General features: G+C 36.9%; 1 protein-coding gene across 2 annotated transcripts in view; it reads left to right on the forward strand.

Annotated features, from left to right (window-relative positions):
• ADAMTS6 (ADAM metallopeptidase with thrombospondin type 1 motif 6) overlaps nucleotides 1–24,844 on the forward strand; it is a 150,816-nt gene that overhangs the window by 98,413 nt on the left and 27,559 nt on the right. For both annotated transcript variants that reach the window (XM_050912923.1, XM_050912924.1), the window contains exons 13-19: nucleotides 1,801–1,864; nucleotides 11,418–11,520; nucleotides 12,621–12,754; nucleotides 14,723–14,846; nucleotides 16,109–16,189; nucleotides 20,988–21,151; nucleotides 22,855–22,993. In XM_050912923.1, the coding sequence (XP_050768880.1) occupies nucleotides 1,801–1,864; nucleotides 11,418–11,520; nucleotides 12,621–12,754; nucleotides 14,723–14,846; nucleotides 16,109–16,189; nucleotides 20,988–21,151; nucleotides 22,855–22,993 (809 nt within the window). The remainder of the gene's footprint in view (nucleotides 1–1,800; nucleotides 1,865–11,417; nucleotides 11,521–12,620; nucleotides 12,755–14,722; nucleotides 14,847–16,108; nucleotides 16,190–20,987; nucleotides 21,152–22,854; nucleotides 22,994–24,844) is intronic.

Consider the following 24,844-nt stretch of genomic DNA (forward strand, 5'->3'; position numbering starts at 1 on the left):
GACCTCCCCCTGACTCTTAAAATGATTCAGCAACTTCTCCGCTTGCCACTACTCCCTGTTGGTCCATCTACTCTGTCGCAAGAGGGGCCAGCTTCTCCACTACAGCTTGATCTGTTGTGTGTATCTGTGCTGGTCCTGTCATCTGTCTGCTTTCCAGTGTCCTGAGCACTGTTCCAGAGAAAGTCTGTCAAGTAAGTGCTCCTCTCTCTGTCACTAGCACTTCTCAGATGAGGAATGCTTACTTGTTTCCATTGCTGTTCTTTGCTGAATGAATCACAGCTTTTTTCTGTTGCTGCTTGCCCTGTTCTGGTTACCTCGTCACAGCTATAGATCTTTGCAGAAGGATGGTTTTATTACTTGGTACTTTGTTCTTGTCGTGTCCCATAATTGCTATTTCTATCACCATTATTAGTTTTTAAGACTGCTTTTTCTTGAAAACATAAATCTTTTGTGCTTCTTTCATGAAAATCCATTCTGTGGCTTGTGTCACTCCTTTCTTATCTCCTTCTGTCTGTACACTTCGGTTCTTTGTTGCTTGTACCAATGTTTTGCAAGCCAGGCTGCATATCAGCTTTCCACTGCACTCTGCAAGACAGACACCATAATGTCACATTACTGCTGCTTAAGGTGGTCTGTTCACCTCCTATCATTAACAATAACTATCAGATATGGCAAATAGCACTACTTACGGAATGGATTCAAAAGCAAAAATTATCCATATGCATCGATAACATGTCAGACTATGTTAATGAGGGAATAATAAACTAAATTCATTATTTTTTTCACAGCAGTATGTAAACATGCTAGTGAAATGTTTATTTGGAGTATGAGTAATTTCCTAAGATTCTTTAACTACTCCTGTCACCACGTATATGGGTGATATGTTGAAAGGTGATTAAATTTTAAATGTTTAACAGTATGGCAAGCAAATGCATCTGGTGGGGGAGTATGTCTGCATTAGGAAAAAAATTCCTTTTCGTTCAAGGATAGTGTTGCCTGGTTAAATATCTGTAACGTGAAAAACAGTATTGATTTTCTTTTTAGTTAATTGTAAATTCTTTTATTTCTTTATTATAAAACAAACACCAAGTGTTTTTCCTTTCTGCTTTCAAGTTATGAGCCAAAGAGCTGATGTCTGATTAATCTTCCATTTAATTCAATGTTAATTCATTATTTGACCTCTGTGGAAGATAGATAAGGTTTTTGAAAAGTTTGGAAATTTAAGAGCCAATGTCTTATTCACACTAGTGGAAACCTGCTTACTCTGGAGTTTCCTCAGATTTAATACTGCTTAATTCACATGAGAATCAGATTCTTGAACTAGAAAATGCAGTCTTTGCTGGCTCCAGTATTTAGCAGGCAGTGTTTCTTCATTTTGTTATATTTTCAAGTGTAAAATGAGAAGATTAACCAAAAAAAAGTATCACATAGGTTGTTTACACATTTCTCATTCTAGTTTTACAATGAAAGCAAATAATTAGAAACAATGCCTTTTTAATATGTTCAAAATACAATTAAACTGTATTGCTTGGAATCTATGCAAAGTAGATGAATACTATATGAGTGACAATTTTCAAGTACCCAGTATTGTTTTGTATCTGCTCCAATTCAAGTCAATGCTACAATTCTTACTAAATAAAATATTTTAAAATCTCACCTTAAAACTTCTGTGTACTTTTATTTTTATTTATATAATATGTATCTCTTGGACTTGTATTTATAGTAATAATGCATTAGTATATCTCATGAACTTGTGTTTGTACTAATACATATACTAACACATAAAACATGTTTTTTCAGGCCTTCAGGTGGAGGCAAATATTGTCTTGGAGAAAGGAAGCGGTATCGCTCTTGTAATACTGATGTAAGTAAATTTTGTTCCACTGTAAAAGTATAATCAACTTGTCTGTTTTACCTTTTAGCAGCAATGGATGCATTTTTTTCCAGTTCAGAAAAGCTGTGAATTCTGCATTTTATTGGCAAACAATCCTGTAGGGCAATTCTATATTGCAGACACCCTATGTGTTCTGCTAAACGTTAGGATCCTTTTCTTAATGTGATGCCCAGCTGGTGCCTTTGCATTAAGGCCTGGAGTGAGTTCAAGTTGAGCATCCATGTTAAAGGTGAACAAGGACCATTCAACATCAGCGCAAAGGTCTGTCTAGCCCAATGTCTTGTCTCCCAGCAGTGGCCAATAACAGGTGTTTAGGGGAAAATTACAAATTTTTGGCAGCCAAGGCATGACTTTTCCGTGGATATACCGTATCAGTTTCCAGAAGCTGGGTGTCTAAAGATTTCTTGAGCTCCACATCATATCTGTACCAGATTAACTGCCACAAATGGAAGTATCATCCATCAATCCACTTTTAAACCCTCTTACTCTTTTTATACCTTTGTAACTTCCAGTGATAGTATGTTACACAATCCTCTTATACATTCTGTGAAAATGTATTTCTTTGTGTGTGTTCTAAACCTGCTCTTTTGCCATCAGGTATCCCCTGGTTCTTGTATTACCAGAATGATCATACAGTTTTATTTTAGAGCTGAGCCCATCAAATAATGGACTACCACTGAGAGGGTGGGGCAGAGTATAAATGGATAAAATCAAATTATGAACCTAAATTACAAATTCAAGTAAGTTAAAAATTGAACCAGAAAAAAGTACACACCAGTAAAGAATGTCACTAGTAAGTTTCCAAGTCAGTAGCACTACAAACATAAACAGGCTTTCATATTATTTTAGCTTCAAATTCATCTTAATTTTCTTCTTAAATCAAAAAAGTTCGTAACAGTGCGAGAGTCTGTACCTAAAGGTGTTGTTTCACCTGTTTATCTTTTGATGTGTTTCAGGAAAAAATACAGTCGTTAATATGCTGATTCCTTGGAAAAAACCTTGTTTTTATGGTCATTACTAATTATCATAAGTATTAGTTCTGCAAACTTCTCTGTGGAGGTTATTCTCATTATTAGGCAGTGTTACAAATTTCCAAATTAAAAATTACTTTCCTACTGCTAATCACAGCTTCTCTGTTCACACAGCCAAGAAGTGTGTTAGGCCTTTTGGCCGCAGTGTTGTAAGAGGCGCTGAGGCTGAGCTGCTTGTCCAGTAAGAGCTGTAAAACTTTTCCAATCATACAGCCTTCCAAATTACAGTGCACCATTCTGAAACTTTGACCATCTCATTTTTTTCTGTAGATGTGTATCTTTGCGCTTGGCTGTCTGTGCAATTTTCATTTGAATGGACCCAGCTTATCAGATGATCCACTGTAATTAATTTACCTTCCTCTTTATTTTCACTCAGATGGTCTTTTTGTAGTTGGAAGACTTCATAAGCAAGAAATTTTTTCATAGTTCCGATTCACAAATGAAAATGTTGAGTTATACTGGGTGTGTTTCTTATTGTTACAGTTGATAGGAAATTCACCTATGAGTTCACCAACTAAGTGATGATTCCTTATTGAAATCTGTCTGTTGAAATCTGTCAGTCAATATTTAATAAATTTAATGTATGCTTTACTAAACTAGTACAGCTTTGTTTCTGTTTTTTTCAGTCAGGATGTTGTGTACTACTAAGTTAAGTGCCTTATCAAAATCTAAGCATATTCCATTATCGTTTTAATTTAACCAGGAATTGTAAAAAGTTTTAGTTGATAAAACCTATTCTTATACAAAGTACTGATTTGTATTTATCTTTCTTTTAAACCTGTATCAGTCAAGTCTCTGCCAGGTTTTCTGTTTATTTGGGATTGATATCAGGCAAACTGTAATGTAGAATATTCTATTTGTCCTTTTCACATAATGACCTTTTTACATTAGCACTGTTTGTTTGTACACACAGTCTAAGATTTGTTAAAAATTTTACATTTGCACACTGGAACCCTCCTCCCGTAACTCTTTGAGGACTCATGTTGAGGTAATTGTCCAAGCATTCTTATTTAAAATGTTTATCTCCAATAGATACTATTTAGCATCTGCCACAGTAACTAGTGCACAAGAAAGTTTACATAATACGTAATCGTGCTCCCTCACAAATATACAACAATTTTTTAATGCTTTTTTATTATTAACAGTCGTACCACAGCTACCTAGTGATACCATTGAAATGTTGCTAGAGTTTGTTTTATCACATTTTATTCCTTATTGTCAGACACTTTTCAGACAGTTTTATTCTTGGTTTTGCGTCCCTTATTCTCTGTTTATTACCGAGAGGAAGCTTATAGGGTCGCAGAAGGAACATCTAGAAGGTATCTGAGGAGGCCATTTAGGCTGTTCCCTGGCTCAAAGGCAAAATCAGCTGTCATTAAACTGTTCTTAACTGATGGTTAGGCAGCTGATCTGTTTTGAAATACCTCCAGTCTGGGCGATATCATTAGGATTCTTCAATATCCTTACAGTCAGGACAGTTTTCATAAAATATAGTGTATGTTTTCCCATTCTTTATAACCCTTACTTACTCTTTCCCCAGTAAGAAGACAGCTGATAATATTCCCTCTGTGGGAGCCTTTCCTGTGTTTGCAGACTACTATCATACCTCTTCTTAGTCTTCTTTACATTAGACAGTCTCTGACTTAATAGCCTTTGGGATCCCAGTAACACACATCTTCTTGAAGCATGGTGCCCAAACTTCTGCACAGGATTCTAGCTGAGGACTGTCAGAGATAAGTATAACTTTGAACTTAGTCTGTCATCTTAGTGATGGGATTCCATTTATTCATTTCAGTATTATGTTCATTTTTCTTACAGGAGTGACAATATTTATTTAGTCTGTGTAGATCTGTAATGCCCAAATCCCTTTCCTAAGAGCTGCTGTTTAGGAAGTCTTTCCTCAGCTTGTGCTTGCACAGTTCATTGTTCCTACTCAAGTGTAGTAATTTGCATCCATTCCTTTATTTCAAACCACTGATCCAATTTATCAAAAACTTTTAAAATTATAGTCCTCTATTCCAAAATGTTCGTTCCCTACCTATACTCAGATTTCAATCAATAATTTAAACAAGATATTGGAAAGGAAACTGCATTTCATTGTCTAGATCTTAAAAACAAATCTTGAAAAATTGCATACTCGGGCCAGGCAATTTGGAAATGCTATTCTTACAGTTTGACTGTGAATCATTTTTTTAGCATATTTTTTGGGAATGGTTTTCCAGTGCATAAACATATTGGTACTTACAGAAGTTTAAATTTACTGCCTTAATGCTTTTGACAATTGTAGTCTATTTCTTTTATAGTAATATTTAGGGTTCTACATAACTAAGAATTGCTGAGACTAGTAGATTTTTTTTCAAGATTTATGATAGTCCTTAGTGCTTGACATTTTTACTGGAATGGTATGTTTGATTAATGTAAGCGTTAAGAGCATGCAAATCTGTCATTGTTTTTATGAAAAATATGTTGTTTGTACATCTTTTCTGTTGACGTTTATTTTGCAGTGTCAACATTCATTGCCTATCTGTAGTTTTCAACGTAGCACTCCCTAGAGCTCCTACTATTCATACATTAAAAAAACTTCACTTTTACTTCATTTTTCTTTTAGACATGAGTTAGTTCTGTTGCCCTTTCTTTTGACCGTTTTAATTCTTTGGAAACAGCGCACACGCTCCTACTAGGCTTATTTCTCATCAAACACTTCCAAAGCCATATATGACTTCTTAATTCAGACGGCATCTGCTCATGGAAACAATGAGATCAGCAGAAAAGAACATTAGCTAATGAGTTCTGGAAACAAAAGGTGGTAGAAAGAACACACTCAGCAGAAACTTATTTTCTACCACCAACCACACTATCTCTAACAAAAATATATATATTTTTCCAACCAAAGTATTTTTAATTTTAAAAAAATACAAAATGCTAATAGAATTGCAAGGCACATAATTACTCAATTAAAGTAACTCATTGTCTGATTTAAAATATGTATAGGATGTGAAACTTAATTTGATATACATCTAAAACTGTAAAAGTCTCCTAATTTTTTATATACGATAAGAAATGTTTTGCTTACAAGTTCTGTGAATGGTTTATCTATATAAAAGTATGTGTGTATACATACCTTTAAAAGGTTCTTGTTCTTCTAGGCAAATGGTTTTTGTTGGTTCCCTCCATTATGCATACATTCACAGATATTGTTCGTTGCTTTTATAATTTTAATATTTTCAAGCCTATTTTTCCTAAAATGCATTCATGTGAGGAGCTACGTCTTGGAACAGTACCTGAGTTTCAGCTGTCACCTTTCTGGCTGTGTTTCTCATCTTCTGTGAGGTGTAATATAGCCCTTTGATAACAGGAAACACAGTGAGTTCAATTACTGAAGTCTGCCTGGCTTTAAACTCCAAGATAAACAGATTTCTGTGAGATAAGATGTTTGGTGGTGTGTCAATGTTGGCTCCATGATTTGTTAACACTCTCTAGATGATTTATTTTTGCTTCAGTATTAAAATTTTTTATGTTCTCATTAAAGTCAATGCTTTTTTTAACTCAGAATTTTAATTTCATCATCTTCTTCTCAGGACCTTCTTCAGACCTGATTTTAAGTTCTTATACATTTGTTAGTTTCCTACCTCATGATTTGCAGTCTCCTAAAAGACCATTTGAAAACACAAGCAGCCTGTTGCTTGACAAGAGTTATCCATGTACTGTAACTGCATGAAAAAAGTGAAATATCTTACCCGGTAAACAGAAGCAGCTATTGCACATTTACTTTGGGAAAAGAGTACATACACAAAGAAACAGTGCCAAAGAGCTGACATTTTGTAAATGCATTTTGTAGCTTACCTTGCAGTAACGTTTTTGCTTTTCTATACCTATGATTTTCATAGAATCATAGAATACCAGGTTGGAAGGGACCTCAAGGATCATCTGGTCCAACCTTTCTTGGCAAAAGCATGGTCTAGATAAGATGGCCCAGCACCCTGTCCAGCTGAATCTTAAAAAGTGTCCAATGTTTGGGAATCCACTGCTTCCCTGGGGAGATTATTCCAATGGCTGATTGTTCTCATTGTGAAAAATTTTCCATGTGACTCCTTGTAAAAAGGGAGTCTCCATCTTCTTTGTAGCCACCCTTTAAATGCTGGAACATGGTGATAAGGTCTCCCCTCAGCCTTCTTTTCTCAAGGCTGAACAAACCCAGTTCTCTCAGCCTTTCCTCATATGGCAAGCTCCCCAGTCCTTTGATCATCTTTGTGGCCCTTCTCTGGACCCTCTCCAGCCTGTCCACATCTTTTTTGTATAGCAGGGACCAAAACTGAACACAGTATTCCAGGTGGGGCCTGACAAACGCTGAGTAGAGTGGGATAATGACTTCTTTATCTCTGCTGGTGATGCCCTTGTTGATGCAACCCAGCATCCTGTTGGCTTTCTTTGCCACAGCAGCACACTGTTTGCTCATATTGAGCTTGTTGCCCACCAGGACCCCCAGGTCCCTTTCCACAGAGCTGCTCCCCAGCCGGGTAGATCCCAGCCTGTGCTGCACTCCTGGATTATGTTTTCCCAGGTGCAAGACCTTACACTTGTCCTTGTTGAACTGCATAAGGTTCTTGTTAGCCCACTCTTCCAGCCTATCCAGGTCTTCCTGCAGGGTGGCTCTCCCTTCCAAAGTGTCCACTTCCCCACTCAGTTTGGTATCATCAGCAAAATTCATCAGGATACACTTGATCCCATCACCCAGATCACTTATGAAGACACTAAACAGCTTTGGGCCCAATGTCGATCCCTGGGGGACCCCATTGTGACAGGCTGCCAGTTTGAAAAGGAGCTATTTACCACCACCCTCTGGGTGCGGCCTGTCATCCAGTTCCCCACAGACCACTCATCTAGACCATAAAGCATTAGTTTCTCTAGGAGGAGGCCGTGGGAAACCGTATCGAAAGCCTTGGAGAAATCCAAGTAGACGATGTCCAATGCTTGCCTCACATCAACCGAGCAGGTTACTTTGTTGTAGAAGGCGATCAGGTTTGTCAAGCACAATTTTGAATGCATTTCTTGAGGTCATAGCCTTTAGTTTTACTTCCTGTCAGGTATTGCTGAGATACTAAAAAAGATAGGAAAATTATGCAACAAAACCAACAAATTTACAAGTGGCATTTTATGCTTCAGATTACAGAACGTTGCAGGTTTCAGGCTATCATTTGGTAATGGCAGTCTTCAGAAGGACTGCCTGAAAACTTTACTGATTTCGCCTCATAGCTGGATTCAAACTAATGATTTGGAGAAAGAGCAAGATCCTGAGACGAGGGCTACCACTTGTCAGTATTCACTGAGAGGACTTAGCCGCTAAAATGGAAACTTACTTTATTGTGAAGGTCACCAAATCTGCCTGTGAATTGATGGATTTACATTTTTAGAGCCAAAGACAGTGGGTTATGTAAAAGCTTTGATATCATTGGTATATTAGTTTGTGAAATTAATTTAACAGTACTTGCAGTATAGGAAACCAGGATTTAATCTGCAGGACTACCAAAAGCAGATAAAATATAAAGATAGCAGGAACATTGTATGAGGGGCTTTGCTCCCACAGTTCCTTTAGCTGCTCCCAGGTATTCCCAGCCTTGTCTGCTGTTCTTGTCAGCAATGAGATTGCAGGCTATGCATACTTGTGTGTAGCTGGTTTTCTGTCAAACTGCCAGAGCTATGTTCAAGGAGAAAAGAGGATACAAACAGTGATTTTAGCAGTTTAAGTTGTGTCAAAAACTGAATCGGTATTTAATAGGGTAAAAGAAAGACTTTGCTTACAAGGGGACCTCTGGACATCATCTTGTACAGCCCCTCTTGCTCAAACCTCAAGCAGGTTGCCCAGGACCGTGTCCAGATGGCTTTTGAATATCTCTGACAAGGGAGATTCCACCACCTGTTTGGGCAACCTGTGCAAGTCCTTGGTCACCCTCAGCAAAAAACTGTTTTGTGATGTTCAGGAGGAACTTGTGTTTCCATTTGTGCCCATTGCCTCCGGTCCCATCACTGGGCACCACTAGAAAGAGCCTGGCTCCATCCTCTTTACACTCTCCTTTCAAATGTTTGTGCATATTGATGGGATCACCCCCTGAGCCTTCTCTTCTCCAGGCTGAACAGTCCTAGCTCGCTCAGCCTTTCCTCATATGAGAGATGCTTCAGGCCCTTCGTGGCCCCTCGTTGTACTCTCTCCAGTACGGCCATGTCTTTCTTGTACTGAGGAGCCCAGAACTGAACGCAGTACTGTAGGTGTGACCTCACCAGTGCTGAGTAGAGGGGAAGGATCACCTCCCTGGACTTGCTGCTGACACTTCTATTGCAGCCCAGGATACCATTAGCTGCCTTTGCCACAAGAGCCCATTGCTGGCTGATGTTCAACTTAGTGTCCACCAGGGCCCCCAGGGCCTTTTCTGCAGAGCTCCTTTCCAGCTGGTTGGCTCCCAGCATGCATTGGGGCATGGGGTTGTTCCTCCCCAGGTGCAGGACTTTGCACTTCTCGTTGTTGAACTTCATGAGGTTCCTGTGGGCCCATTTTTCCAGCCTGTCAAGGTCCCTCTGGACAGCAGCACAACCCTCTGGCATATCAACCACTCCTCCCTGTTTTGTGTTATCAGCAAATGTGTTGAGGGTATACTCTTCCCCGTTATCCAGATTGTTTATGAAGTGATATTGTTGCCTCAAAATACATTGAAGATCATCGTCAAACAAGAGAAATAAGACTACATCTCACATATCAGATTGCGAGAGGTTTTTTAAGAGTATAAATATGGAAGTCTTGATCCTTCTTTACTAATCTTGATTGTTTTGTCCTAGTATAACTATTTAGAAAAAGGATTTCATTAGGGAGGGTGATTTAATTAACTTCTAAGGGGAACTTGGTGTAGTTAAAATACCAGCCATGTAAATTAGTACCTAAGCAAGTGGGACTGAAGAATAGGGTGTAGTGACCAGTATCAGAGAGATTCGGACTCAAGCTTTGAGGTGGGTCAAGACTGATCCTTCTACTGCTTGGAGAATATGATGCAAAGAGGCAAATTTGATTTGTGTTACTATTAAAAAAACTTTTATAAGTACTTATTATTTTATTTACATAGTTATTTTTTATTCTCACTGTTATCATCTGAAGGATTATTGAATGAAAGTCATTACCCTATTTTTTTTACCTGTAAATTAATTACATTCAAAAATATATTTTCAATTAGAAGGAGATAATAGAGTGATTTATAGAGAAAATTTAAAATTCAAATACTGTCTAATGTCCACTATTTTAATTTATATCACAACAACTTCAAAATTGGAGAAAAATTTTCTAGTTTCTGAATCATATTGCAATGGGCTGGCTGTTATAAGAGCTTGATTAATGTATACTGAGAATCATAATTATTATGTTGATATTTGCATTGTGCAGTAAATTTTTATCATCCACGTTTATAAAGATCCTTGCACTTGAATGCATTTCAGATTCCTGAACAGTGCTAACTGGCTTAGATGCATAGGAAGACAAATAAAACTGCCATAAAATTGACTCTTCTGTTGCTCATAAAATAGTAATGTTTATTAACACCTCAGATTTCTGTCAAACAAATTCTTTTCTCTTTCAGTCTAAAAATGATTTTAATCTGTATTTCAAATACTTTGTCTGATGAAGCTTGCAATTTCAGCAGGTACTTAAACATTGATAACAGTGTTTAATGTGCTATCTAAATTCTGAGTGTATTCAAGATTAGTTGTTGTTATTATTTTGAACCTGCTGATGAAAAATGTGAGAAATAGCAAAGAATTCTGTTTCTCCTGTAGTTCTTTCCAAGATGAATTTCACTTACATCTACCCTTATTCGAAGTAAAAAAGATACTTTACAGTTTTGTAATTGGTAATGCAAAGTAATGAAGATTTAAATGAAAGCAGTTTTTATTTCTTCATGCTTGGAGACTGGTAAAAATTAGAGCCAAACGTGATATCTATTCTCATTCTCAGCCTTGACACCATGCTTTTGTCAAGGCTACAAGTAAGCAGAGGTGATACAGCTCTCTAGAAAGTGTTTTAATTTTTTTCTTGATGTCTTAATAACATGTCTCAGTACAGCTGCTTAGTACAGTATAGCTGAGCCTACAGCTCTTACCAAAATGATTTTGTTTTAATTTTTTCAGCTGTTTTTAATGTGTGTTTATAAGGAGTTAGCTGATGGATTGATTATGAAGCATAGTTTGACGTGATTCTGATTGTCCAGTTTTATGGAAACTGTTATGTAACACTTACCTTTGTTTAAATTACTTCAGTTACTTCATGCCAGCCTAAGATTGCAAAACAGATACTTCAACTGTAAAGCAATAAAGCATATTTCAGAATCAGAGCCACAAGATAAAGCAGGGAACCATCTCCTAGTCTCTTGCATGATTATGTTTGCAGTGTAAGCATATAAGCATTTCCTTTTAATTTAAGAAATTAACCTTTTTTTTTTTTTCCTTTATTATTTTAGCCATGTCCTTCAGGGGCCCGTGATTTTCGAGAAAAGCAATGTGCGGATTTTGACAATATGCCTTTCCGGGGAAAGTATTATAACTGGAAACCCTACACTGGAGGTAACGGTTAGCTTTGCAAAAATGTTATCATGTGTGAAGTCTTCAAAATTATATTAATGTTATATAGAGAGTAATGTTTGTAAATAGAATGTTTTGATTAAAATATAATGAGCTAAGTTTGCTAAGCTTGTACTTTTGTCAATTGCTGAAAATGTTGCAGAAGAGCCACCTCTGTTCTGGTAGAGTTTTGTTTTACTGTGAAGGAGAGTGAGGATTGTTGTAGGGACTCCACTTTAAAAATATGGAGCCCTTCTTCACCTGCAGTTGCAATAGAATTAGAGGGTCCATAGGTGATCTGTAAGTGCCTTTCTTAAGGTCAGAATATGAGGAAAAGGAGAAAGAAGTAAAAGCGTTTATAAGAGTCTCTAAAGACTACATTAATAATTGAATTATAAATAATTGCACTGTGCAATAAAAGGGTATTTTGCAGCAGCGGAGAGGGTTGTAATTTCTTTTTCTCTTTGAGATGGTTTAATCAAGTTTAGTTATGTTTCTGTTGTCATTCAAAGTGCGTAGGTTGCCCTTTTATTATTTTGTTTTTTCCTGTTCTAAACCTTGAGTGATTAAGTCCATGTTCCCCCTTGTGTTTTTGTATTTTATTAACTTGAATGGTTTTACTCTTAGTTTTTTAGATTAAAAGCCTAAAAGGGATCATTGTGATCACGTGGTCTGAGCTGTAGTGTAATTCAATAGGACTAATTTCCTAATTGAAATAGTCTGATCTGGGTTTTGAAATTTACCGTGATATAGTTCTAGCACTACATTCTTTTGTTATTCTTGTTTTTCAAATGGTGAAGTGGTATCCTTATTGTTTTAAATTGTTCGATAATCATTAGGGTTGTATTAACATAATGGAACTGTTACGGAGCCAGCCAACCTTGCCATATCTTACTATGTGAAATAATCTTTTTTGCAAGAAAGAATAGTCAAGTAGAGAAATCAACAAAGGGAAGTTAAATAAAGTGTATATATGATATGTGTCAGGTATGAGATAAGATTATAAATTTCAGATCTGTTTATGCGTATGTATTTTAACTAATTGTTAACTTTTCAAGATTTCTGTTGTGTTTTTTCTTTTTTCATTTGTTTTTGTTGTCCAGGTGGGGTTAAACCATGTGCATTAAACTGCTTGGCTGAAGGTTATAATTTTTACACTGAACGTGCTCCTGCAGTAATAGATGGGACTCAGTGCAATGCTGATTCACTGGATATCTGTATCAATGGAGAATGCAAGGTTACAAATGTTTTATAAAGTACTTATGGATTACTTTGTTGTGTCTGCTATCTCCTACATTTAATTACAGTACTTGTTTGTTCCTTAAATGAAACGGGAGTGTTGACAGGTCAAGTTGTTAATGAAAGAGTAAGATTGAGACAAAAAGATAAAAAAGGTATTGCATAGATTAGAGATATCATTTGAATTTCAGTACCTTCTCACAGACATTCATAGAATCCTTCATTTTTTCTTTTTTTTCTTGCTTTATGGTTTCTGTTGAAGAATCAGTGGAAAGGGTAACAGCAGATGAACAGATTCCTTGCACTGTTCCAAGGCCTGTTCCATCATTCCAATTAGAACACCAGTCTGGCTGAAAAACAGTAAATGTGGACATATTAATCTGTTTCTCTCTAACTAGTTCATCCTGTTGCAAACAATTCTGCTGTTAATGTAATTGAAACAGAAGGTTGTCACTGTTGCTCTGTAGTTCTAGGAAAAAGTGTATAATGATGCAGGTATTTGCCATTTACTAAGAATCTGATTATCATGTAAGATTCCTACAGATGTGCATTACATGAATTTGAATAGAATTTGAGGTCTGTGCCATATTTTTGGTTATATACGTCCCACTCCTTCAGTTTAGCAAAGCGTTTAATTATGTACTTTAGACATCTGAACAGTGCTGGTGACTCTAAAAATGATTTGATTTCACTGAAACCACTAACATAACTAAAGCTTAACCCAATGCTTCTTTGCTAAATTGAGGGCTGAAGATGTATGTTTATTGAATAACATGATGAGATCAAAAGCATTTGCCATGTATTAGTAAACTAACAAAAAAAAAAGCACAAGAAGTAACCTGTGGAATTCTGGTGTACTTTATACATAAGGAGATTTTAGTAGTTTTGAGAAACCTTCTAATACTAATAATCAGACTAAATCTCAAGTTGAGAATGAGCTACGTAATAAAGTTGAGCCTCTGTTTTCTTGATGAATCAGAAAGTCGAAATGTAAATGGTTAGAATAATACTATTTTGTCAATTATTTAAAGTATTTTAACTTCTCTTATGACGTATGTATTACCTGTTTACAAGATGGTAGATAATATTGCTAGACAGTAAACACAGTTATGTAGCTGCCTCCTTTTTTGTATAAATCCTAGAAAAAATTGGCAAGCTGCAGTGTTCATTCTGTTTATATGCTACTTGTTCATTCTCTTTTTTTTTTTTTTTTAAGGATCCAGCTGTCTCTATTTTCATTAGCTTTGTAATAGGGTTGAATCAATAAGTTACAGGGAGTTAATCATTGTTCACTGTACATAGATTTCTCAAGTAGATAATCAGAAATGTAATGTACTTTTTATGATCAGTTATAGACACCTCTTTTTTCCAAAGGCTTTTGAATCCTATCTAATACAGCGTGTAATTCAGCCTTTCACTAAGTTTCATACTGCAGTCATTCTTACAGTCAAGTCATTTACACTTTACATTCAAACTTATGAAAATAATTGCAGGTTTTGCCTGGAGGATATGGAAGCATGGTCTATGAAGCTGTAAATGCCTTTCGGAACAATTCTATTTATGCTGCATAAATGTTTAAGAAACACACAGCAAATGTTTACCTTAACAAAGCAATATAGATGGAACACAGCTGTAGTAATATTAAATTAAAACATCACTAATCATTTATTGATAACTGTAATAATTACATTGTTTGTAAAACGCTGTGAGATCCCTTCCTGAAAGTCACAGTAGAAATACAAAGTACTTATTAATCAAGATTTGGTAACAACCCAAAATGTGGATTGTTCTCCTTTTTTATTTTCTTTCTCTGGTAAGTGAAAACTCACTTACAGTAACAGCTATCAAAACCAGAGTAGATAAAAAGAAGCACTGTATATCTTGAAAGAAACACTTCAAATAACCTATGAAGATAGTGGTGCAAGACCATCATCCTGTTAAAATATTTGTTCTTATCTGCTCTCAGCATGTAGGTTGTGATAATATTTTGGGGTCTGATGCTAAGGAAGATAGATGCCGTGTTTGTGGAGGAGATGGGAGTACATGTGAAGCCATTGAAGGTTTCTTCAATGATTCATTGCCCAGAGGAGGTATGCACATATATATATGTCCGTTCTATTGCACAATATATTAGGTGACTCTTTAGCAAATAACAGTGCTGCATTGATTTCCAGCATGGCATTGCTGCTGGTCATTCACTTTGACTCCTTTTGCCTCGTTGTTTCCTTTTTCTGTATTAGTTTGAATTTATGTCAAATACAACAATATGTTTCATTACTGAATACTTAGTTCTCATGGTCTTTAATGTACTTAAAAAGAAGTGTGGGGGGTTTTTTTATTATTATTTATTTATGGTGGTATAATAAGAGAATGTTGTGTATCATTTTAATCTGTATGGTAGAATCTGATATTTAGTCATACATGAAATTTTAGAATAGAAAGAATCCAGAAATGTCTCTTAAGTTCATCTTATTAAGAACTCAAGAAACTTATATGGGCAATTAGTTTAAAGCTTAGCTCAAAAAAGACAATATTAGTGTTGCAATCTCAAGTGTTTTCAGTTTGGGGCTCCCGAATACAGGAAAAGGATTGATGCACTGGAGTGAGTTCAGTTCAGTGAGGGACCACTAAGATTATTGGGGTCTGGAGCGCTTGCCCCTCTGTGAGGATAGACCGAGAAAACTGGGCTTATTCAGCCTGGAGAAGAGGAAGTTTGTGGGGACCTAGTATGAGCCTTCCAATACCTGTGAGGAGGTTATGGAGAAGACAGAGCCAGGCTCTTCACAGTGGTGGGTACATGGTAGGAGAAGAGACAATGGCTATAAATTGAAACAAGACAGGTGCTGACCAAATGGAAGGAAAAACTTTTTCCGCAGGAGGACAGTCCAGCAGTGGATCAGGTTGCCAAGAAAGGTTGTACAATTTCCATCTTTGGAGTTTTTCAAGACTCAGCAGGATAATGTGCTAAGTAACTTGGTCTGATCTCCTAGCTGACCCTGCTTGTAGCAGGAAGTTGGAGTAAATGACTGTCTGAGGTCCTCTCCAACCTGAATTATCCTATGATCCTAAGGTCATTTTATACATTAATTACTTGTGATACACTGTTGAAAAGACTTTATTAGCACTTAAAAAAAGGAATTCCTGACTACATGGTAAGTTCTTGCTATCACTTCCAAATTTTTGTATGAAATTTAGAGTTTTCCTTTATATCACATGAAAGAAAATGTTCAGTACATTTGAATCCCATATCTCATACTAATTTTTAGTAGTAAATAATTTATTAATGGTTAGTTTCATGACCAATGTTGATTAACATAAACAAAAACGAAAAAAATTTACCTTTGTCTTACAGGATATATGGAAGTGATTCAAATTCCGAGAGGTTCTGTGCACATTGAAATAAGAGAAGTGGCAATATCAAAGAACTACATTGGTAAGAGCATGGTTTAAATAGCAGACTGTTATTAAGTCAGAGTTTATGTTGTGATTTGAAGGTACATTTTGTGGTTTGGCCAAACCATACATATAGTAGAAGCAGCAAGGGAATTGTTAGCTGTTAATATTAGGTTGTGATCAGACAGTTGCAGCAGTTGGTTAGGAAGTATTCTCTTGAATGGAGCTAATGAAATACATCATGTGATTCCTCCTTGTCCACTCAGTGCAAAATCAGGTCAATTTCACTATAGTTACAGTGTTAGACTTGAGCCAAAGTGGATGAGGAACACTCAAATGATCTACTCTCCCACTCTAAGGTAGTGTCTTCCATTTGGGAGGTCTCTGATCTTGGGGGACTATACTGTTTTAAAACACAATTTTATTCTTGGAATGATTATTCATCAACAGCCATAGTTACTTAAATGCTAACAATACTGTCTCCTAATCTTAAGGCAATTTAATGTATTAATTCTACAGTGTTTCTGTGTTGCTGTGTTGTACGGACTAGATGCCTTCCCTGTTTTATAGATAAAGAAAATGAGGTGCAGAAAAACTAGGTGCTTAATTGAGATCATTCAGGAAGCCTGTTGTAAAGCACAGAATTAAATTCAAATTCCCAGATTATTATTCCTTTCTTTAAAGACTGTGTTAAATTTGCTTTCTGTTCTTTTAATACTGATATGTACAAATCTGGCTTCGTTGAACTCAAGACAACATACATTTCTGGAAGTCTCTGTACCCTGATTTACATAGCAGTCAGTTCAAGACTGCTTGTAGTGCAGTCAAGCGTGTAGTGCAAGAACACCCATTTCTTTGTCAAAAATACATTAGAGAGCTGATTAGTTATACAGGAAACTAATAGATTAACGCAACCAAAAGCTATTACCTGTTTAGGCTGAACAGCAGCTGACGAGGCTACTTCTGTCAGTCTGTACTCCATGTAGTTGATATATATAACACTAACATGTTGGAAAGGATTGTGATGCCTGTGAGTTAGAAGGACAGTTATCCTCCTAGGTACATTAATTCCTAAATTGATTATATTGATAATAATGGCACCTTTTACTGTTGGATGCCTACTTTTCTTTCTGCCTGCCCCCACTCTTCTGTAATGCAACAGATGATCAATCTCCCTCCATTCTGCAGGAATAATAACACCACTACTCCAGCAGTAAAGTGCTTATTATTCTTTCAGCATGACACTCCCTGTGGCCCCTCCCCCATGTCAAAATATACTGCGGGTAAGGTTGCTCGTATATCCTATACTGACATTTCAAACAGAGGTGGTGGGAGAGAGGCACACAATGCATCCTATCATGGTCGTTTTCTGCTAAGAACTGTTCCATGGGCAGCTGAAAACCAGAACAAAGAAGATAACTTTTAGCTACTACAATTCAGTTTGTTGTTCCTCTATTTTATAAGCAGAGGAAAGTGATCTGGAAAAGCATTTAGATTGGCACCATCTGTATAAAATGAATGAAAAATGTAAATTTGGGGGGTTAAATAAAAAATACAGACAACTTCATTGGTGTTTAATCTGGCCACAGATCTAAAAACATAAAGTGGTACATAAATACTTTTTTTATGTGCTTGTCACAATATCAAAGGGTTTCCTGAATTTCAGGCTCTCTCCTCACTGCCTTGCTTCATGCCACAGAAGCCCTGACTGCACAAATGGGGGATTCCTCTGCTTCACTAGTTTCTTGTGTTTCCAACTTTCACAGGTGGCATTATATCCTAATGAAAGATAATCTTACTAAGTTGCAGGGGCTGTTTCCTTTTGCAATGGGATGTTTTGTTCTGTGAGTGTGAACCAGATCACTATTTTTGGATCACCAGTTTCTGGGGACAGGAAGGCTTCTAATTTGTCTGCTCCCTTAAAAGAACTATACAAGCACAATGGTAGTTAAAAATTAGTTTATTATGTTCAAATACATACCTCAAGGGTATTGTTTTATGGGTATTTCTTTAGTGGCAGTGCCAACTTCACAGCTCCTTCCCTGTCTTTATGGAGTTCCCTCTGTTGTTCCAGGACAGCTGTTTGTGTGGCCACACCATGAACTAGATTAGAGAACTGATTCAGCTGAAAATAACCATTTACACATATTACTATATTTTGGTTTATGTGCACTGCTGCCAAATATGTGACCACAGACTAAGAAATCAATTTCTCCATTTGGAAGTATACAAAACAAGGAAAAAATAAAACCCTCTTCCTCTGTAGCTGTCACACTGGCTTCAAAGTTTCTTCTTTGTTCATTTCAGTTAGCAGGCTTTCAAACTAACTTGCAACAAACGTTCCATGGTTCCTTAAACTAAGACACAGTTCTTTTGCAAGCCATGGCCTCAAATTTAATCTGCAGTTAGACATTTGGCAATTCAGTTAGCTCAGTCAGCACCTGTCCTCCCTCCCCCTGTCTCTGGCTGATCATTTCTGCACCAATATTGCTCCTTGTGTTGTGACAGCAAAAGCATGTTTGTGCAGCTGCATAAATAATTCAGTATTTTAAACCGATCTGTCCAACAAATAACCCAGCAACAACAAAATTGCCTGTTTTCAGAGCTGCTGAAAAATATGTGTGTTTAGTAATGCTCTTATCTTCCCTTAAATGGCTTGATCCAGGGTGATATCTTCCCTCATATTCCCCTTATGCAACAGGCTGTTGTGTGCTAATTTTCTGTGGGCTTCCTGCATTCTCAAGTTCGCATAAATGATTTGATGAGGACATTAACTTGTTCCTTCTGTCTCATATGCTAATAGCATTATGCCACTGCGTCATCATTGTCGTGTAATTATATTATTGGGAAGCTATTCACAGCTGTGTGGCCTTCACCTATGTGTAACAACTGACATTAGGTAGATCTATTTACAGAATGCAAATGCATTTTTCTTTGGTAGTCAGACAGGTAAAAAATGAACTGCTTTGCTTCTGGATATACGTTAGTTTAAATGTATATAGCGTACATGCAATTGATAGCATATAATTTCAGAATTATTAATTATGTAAACATGTTTGAGAACATTTGTTCTCTTGTGCTCATTTATATGTCTCATTGTTGTTCATATGTCTCAAATAATACAAATAAAGAATTCACTTCATTATTTGCTCTTAGCAGATACTAGACATGCTGACAAGAAAATGTTTGGGATTGAGTGGCACAGTAAGAGACTTGAATATGTCTCAGTAGCTTTGGGAGACCCTGCGACCTTCTTTTAATTAACCTAGATTTTGTAAAAGCAAGATGGATAGAAATTTTGGCTATGTGGAAATAGGACCACTGGTAAAACAAAATACTGATGCGCAGCTGTAACATAGTTATTTCATATACACATGTGAAATAGATAAATAGTGAAGTACTGTTCCTTTCTTTTAGTACAGTACTGCTTGCAATTTGTCCTGTTCTTCTATACTCGCTTTTTTTACCATCTCCTTCTTATACTACAAAACCTATATAGACAATAAGGAATCTGAATTACTTTGAGAATTCCAGATAAGTGAATGTGTCAGAGCTAGTTTCTTCACTCAAAGCACTTGAGTATTTCCAAGGTAAATCCAGGGAAGTCAATGGAATAAGATTTATGCTATGGAAAGACATTCCTTTTCAGACCTTTTGGTGCTGCTGGAAATGGTTACTAATCCCTGCTGAATATGGCTGTCACCAACAGAACATTACTGCCTCTCCAACTATCTTCTGCTCATATGAATGCTCTCTGATCTGTTTTAGAAAATTTGAGCATCATTGAGACATTTTCCCTAACTGTTTAAGGTAAACTATCTGTCCACACAGATGTAGTTCAGAATAAAACTTGATTGTAAGCTGTCTTATTCCTTATGATTGTGATGTGAGTTTGTTCCCTGTCTAGTAAAGTCAGTTATTTGTCTCAACAAAAAATGACATGACTGTTTGATGATGTATTTCCAGCCATCATTTTGCCTTTAACAACATGTTTTATTTAAAGTAAATGTGAATGCTGAATAACTTGGTAATCTTCACGTTAAGTCAATATCTAATTAACAGAATAGTCACCTTAAGATACAAAGTCAGTTTCATATTTAGAAACTTAATCTAATATTATTGATAAAATATCAAATATAAATCCCTGACTAATATGTGCTTGTCCAGCCTAATTGGTTGGTTAGCTGAGAAATTTATATTTTATCTACAGTACTTTTATGGTTCAAGGCTGTAAATTAGGAATAATAAAATATCTTATCAGATTAAGTAGCTAGTATTTGGGTTTGTAGTAGAAATATCTTGGATTTATGCTCTAAGAAGGAAAAAAAAACCCAGTGGACAAAGGCAACAAAGCATGAACTGATTGGCACCATACATCAGACTCAATGTTCTTTCTGTTTTTTTTCCTTTGCACATTATCTGAGATACCTATCCCATGCCCGAACTTGTTAATCTAAAGATTAGATTGGTAATTGATTATACATTTGAGAGCTGCATATATCTTACGTAGAACAGCATACATTGCACATGGGCTTGGTTTTAAAGTTGAAGATATATTGCAAGTTGCATGAGGCATTCTGTTTTGTTCCATAGAGCATCTGCATGTTGAAATCTGCAAAGTATACCTGCACATTGAAGATTATTGCAGAGGCAATATTGTCAAACTGCATGAGGGATATTTTGACCAGGGCTAAAGAAAAGGCTTTATATTGCTTGAAAAAGTAGTGATATTGAGCTGAAGCTCACATACTACTAACAGATTAGTAGATTAATTTGCAATGGCTTCTCCATTATAAATGCTGCTTCCAATTTTTAGGTGGCTTGTATTTTTTTTTAAGCTTTAAAATCTGAAGAGGATGACTACTATATTAATGGTGCCTGGACTATTGACTGGCCAAGAAAGTTTGATGTTGCTGGAACAGCTTTCCATTACAAGAGGCCAACAGATGAACCAGAGTCTTTGGAAGCACTAGGCCCTACTTCAGAAAATCTCATAGTCATGGTAAAGTTATAATTAATGTATTTCTCAAATTTGAAATATGTACTTGTGTTGTGAGAAAAGACAAGGCCATGAATGAAACCAAAATAGGTTGTGTTTTCAAAGAGTATACAGCTTGCCTGGCTGGGACTTTACATTTGTGTTTTAACACAGCTTTCTCACCTTTCAAAACTGACTGGCAAACATTGTGATGAAATGGGGGTAAAGAGCCCCAGGAAATCTCACAGAAAATGCCCCATCTCTGTTAAATGTGGTTCAGAATAATGGTAGCTGAAATTGTAGTTGGGGCGTATATTGTATCTCTGAATACTGCTGATACATGTAAGTGTTGAGATATAGCATGACAGTTCATGACAGTTCTGTAGATGTCAGTGGTTTTAAGCCTGGCCTGAGTGTGAAGTATACTCTTACCACAGCAAGAGTATCATGATTTGACCTGTGTTAAAGCATGTTGCTGTGACATACATTGCTCTGAACAGATTGTGCAAAATATGGAAATGTAACAGAAGACGTGACCAGGATCCTGATACCCTGTCTCTGACAGCAGGCAATAGTGAGCCTACTGTTGCACTACTATGTTGAGGAGGAGTATAAGAACAAGGTGATACTTGCCCAATACATTGTCAGCTGCCGGATTTGCAGTTCAGGGATTGCTTGAGCCAGACGGGATTTTTTTGTGTATAGAATGATTGTTGCCTGGATATTCACATTTTAGGCAGCATTTTCAAACACCTGAATCCTGTTTTTTCTTCTGTAGGTGTGGATAAGCTAGAGAGTCCATACAGAATGAGTTACACAGTAATTATAGTGCCTTTTCTGATTCAGTCAGTGCCACTGACTGCTCTTTTGTCCAATGGAGATAGGCAGATAGGCCTCTGCAAAATATCACAGAAGGTAGAAGGGGACGAGAAGTAGTTCTAAGATGTGTCAGATTGCTGCATCTAACATGATATATATTATTAGCAACAGAAAGAAAAAGTTTGACAGAGAGTCAAAGGCTAGTGTTGGACAGGTGATAGGTGAAAGTGCAGTTCAACAGGGAAGGTAAACAAAAACTCATGGTGATTGTTGCACTTTCCTCTGTATCACCTGCAGCGATACGGCTGCAGCGAGTTTTGATATTCCTTTAAAGGAATCACAGGTGTGATTCCACCAAGCTAATGCTGTTGGCTGTTGCATTAGGGGAAAATAATGACCTCAGCAACAGTCTTTTGCTGTTACTATTATTACTGTTATTATAGTCACTAAAAGTGCAAACACGGGCAGAGCTAGGTTCATAACTGCTATGTGGGTAGCTCCTCACAAGATTTCAGTGAGGACTGCTGCATGTTTGCACAGTGATGTCCTTAACCAACTTCGACCTCACGTAATTATTCAGCTGTCAAGTTAATTTCTATTAAGACATTAATTTTATGAAAACTGGCTTTTTAGAACAATTATGTCAAGAATAAAGAACTCACAGAAGTTATCAAGTTGTGTTAAGCAGGGAAAAAAAGACAAAGCTCACCTTAGACAATAATACTTTTCTTTTGTATATATTTTAAAAGCTAGTCAGATTCTTTTGGGAATACCTAAAAGAACTACTATGGCTTCCGTTATTACTTTTTTCCCTTCCACAGGACATAACACATACCTAGATTAAATGTCACAGTAGTTGCCCTCTGCTTGCCTGTTTTAATGGTATAACCAGTTGTTTTCAACTACAGATTCTGCTACAGGAACAAAATTTGGGTATAAGGTATAAATTCAATGTTCCCATCTCTCGCACTGGCAGTGGAGACAATGAAGTTGGCTTTGCATGGAATCATCTGCCTTGGTCAGAATGTTCTGCCACTTGTGCTGGAGGTAAGACACCAGGCAGTCAAGCCAGAGGGTAAACTGATTTGCAAGATACACTTTACTACATAATTATCTAGATAACTAATTGAAAACATTTCTTTCAGGCATGCCTCACACCTTAATTTAGTGAAAGAACATTTATTTTATCACAACGGATTTTGTTGTTTTCAAGTACACTTAATATGTTCAGATGTTTTTGTTAAATACAGTGTATCTTGGCACAGTGTGTCTCTCTGCTGATGCTGCTTCTGAGATTCTCTTGAAGCTGGTATGTTTGTTTTTCACAGGAGCTTTCTTGATAAAGGACATCAGAAGTTTTAAGTAAGGAGATTAAAAACCAGAAGGCAAATAAGGCAACTGTAAAGAAAGGGATGTGTCTGTCTGTGTTTGTAGGTATGCTTCACATGATCCTAGTCAGCCCTTCTATCCCCCAGCCACCAAAGTTTAGGATGCATACTGGCAGCTCCTCTGTAGCAGATGATAACAACTGGATTATACTTCCCAGCCCATAGCAGTATCTGAGAATTGTTGCCCTTTGGCAGTGGTGGGGGATTTGTAGGTTGTCCCATGTGGTTCATCATGGGTGCCTTTTGCCCACAATTTACTATATTCCTAATCCTCCCTCTAGTGGCCACCAATGCAATTCTTTACCTCTGGCTGGGAGAGCAGGACAGTTGGCTTCCTTCAAAGCCAACACCATTGCTGCTGCAAGGACTGGTGAGTAGAAGTGCTGTGTGAACAGTATCTTTCTTCTCTCTGGAGACTGCGTCATCTCCCCAACATACCTCTGTTTCAGAAGATGTGGGAGAGCGCTTTAAATCCACCTCAGAATTTCAGTTTTCTACTGCATTGTGCACTGCCCATAGCAAGAGGAAGACGCCATATCTTTTAAATAATCTTTGGACCAAATATTTGTCCTTTTCTTTTTTTTTCTGGCTACTGGAGGTATTCATGTTTAGAACCATCATGACTCATCTTTCTGCTGGAACCTGCTGCAGCTGTTACTAGTTGTTTGCTGTTTAAATACAGCTGTTTGCTTAGCTATATGTAATACACAAAGGACAGCACAAATTCTCTTCTGTGACGCTAAATAGAGAAAGTCTTGAAACAAAATAGAGGAAGGTGTCAACTTTCTCCAATATTTTTACTGTCCATTTGTTGGATTCCTTGGTGACAGATTGCTTTTTTAACTACTATTTGAGTAATGGTGAGCCTGGTAGGAAAAGGAACATTTTAAAGAAGAAGTATAAAGAGGGGAAGTGCCTAGCTCATTGCAAAAGACAGTTCCAAGTATCAGAACCTTACAAGTACTGCCAAATCCTATTTTTATGATGGCAATAAGTTAATGATCTTTTTGAAGTCATGGGAAAACTCCCATTGATTTAGGTAGGGACAAGATTTTAGCCATGGATGTTCTGTTGTGCAGGTCATTGTCATTTCACATATTCAGCAATATACAATGGAAAAAATAATTGGCTCTGAAGGAGTAGGCACTTGTCTAGATTAAAACATTTTAACTTAATTAATTAACTTTTAAGGGAAGATTTGTGAATCCCTGAAAATGGCATACATTTATTCATTTGAAACTGTTGGGGGGGGGGGGGGGGGGGGGGGGGGGGGGGGGGGGGGGGGGGGGGGGGGGAGATTTTCTTTGGTAGCTTATGGTGGCTAAACCAGGCACTTTTTTCTCCTTTCTTTCAGCTGAGTATGAGGATATACTATGGTCACTTATTTTCACTGAGCTCTGTGCTCAGGGAATAAATATTTCATTTTAGCTATAATTTGTGTTAAAAACTGTATCTGCTTTCTCCATATGAGTACCTGCTATTCCCCCAGTTTATGAAACACCTTTCGCCA

This window comes from Gymnogyps californianus, chromosome Z (genome assembly GCF_018139145.2).
Source record: "Gymnogyps californianus isolate 813 chromosome Z, ASM1813914v2, whole genome shotgun sequence".
Lineage (NCBI taxonomy): Eukaryota > Metazoa > Chordata > Aves > Accipitriformes > Cathartidae > Gymnogyps > Gymnogyps californianus.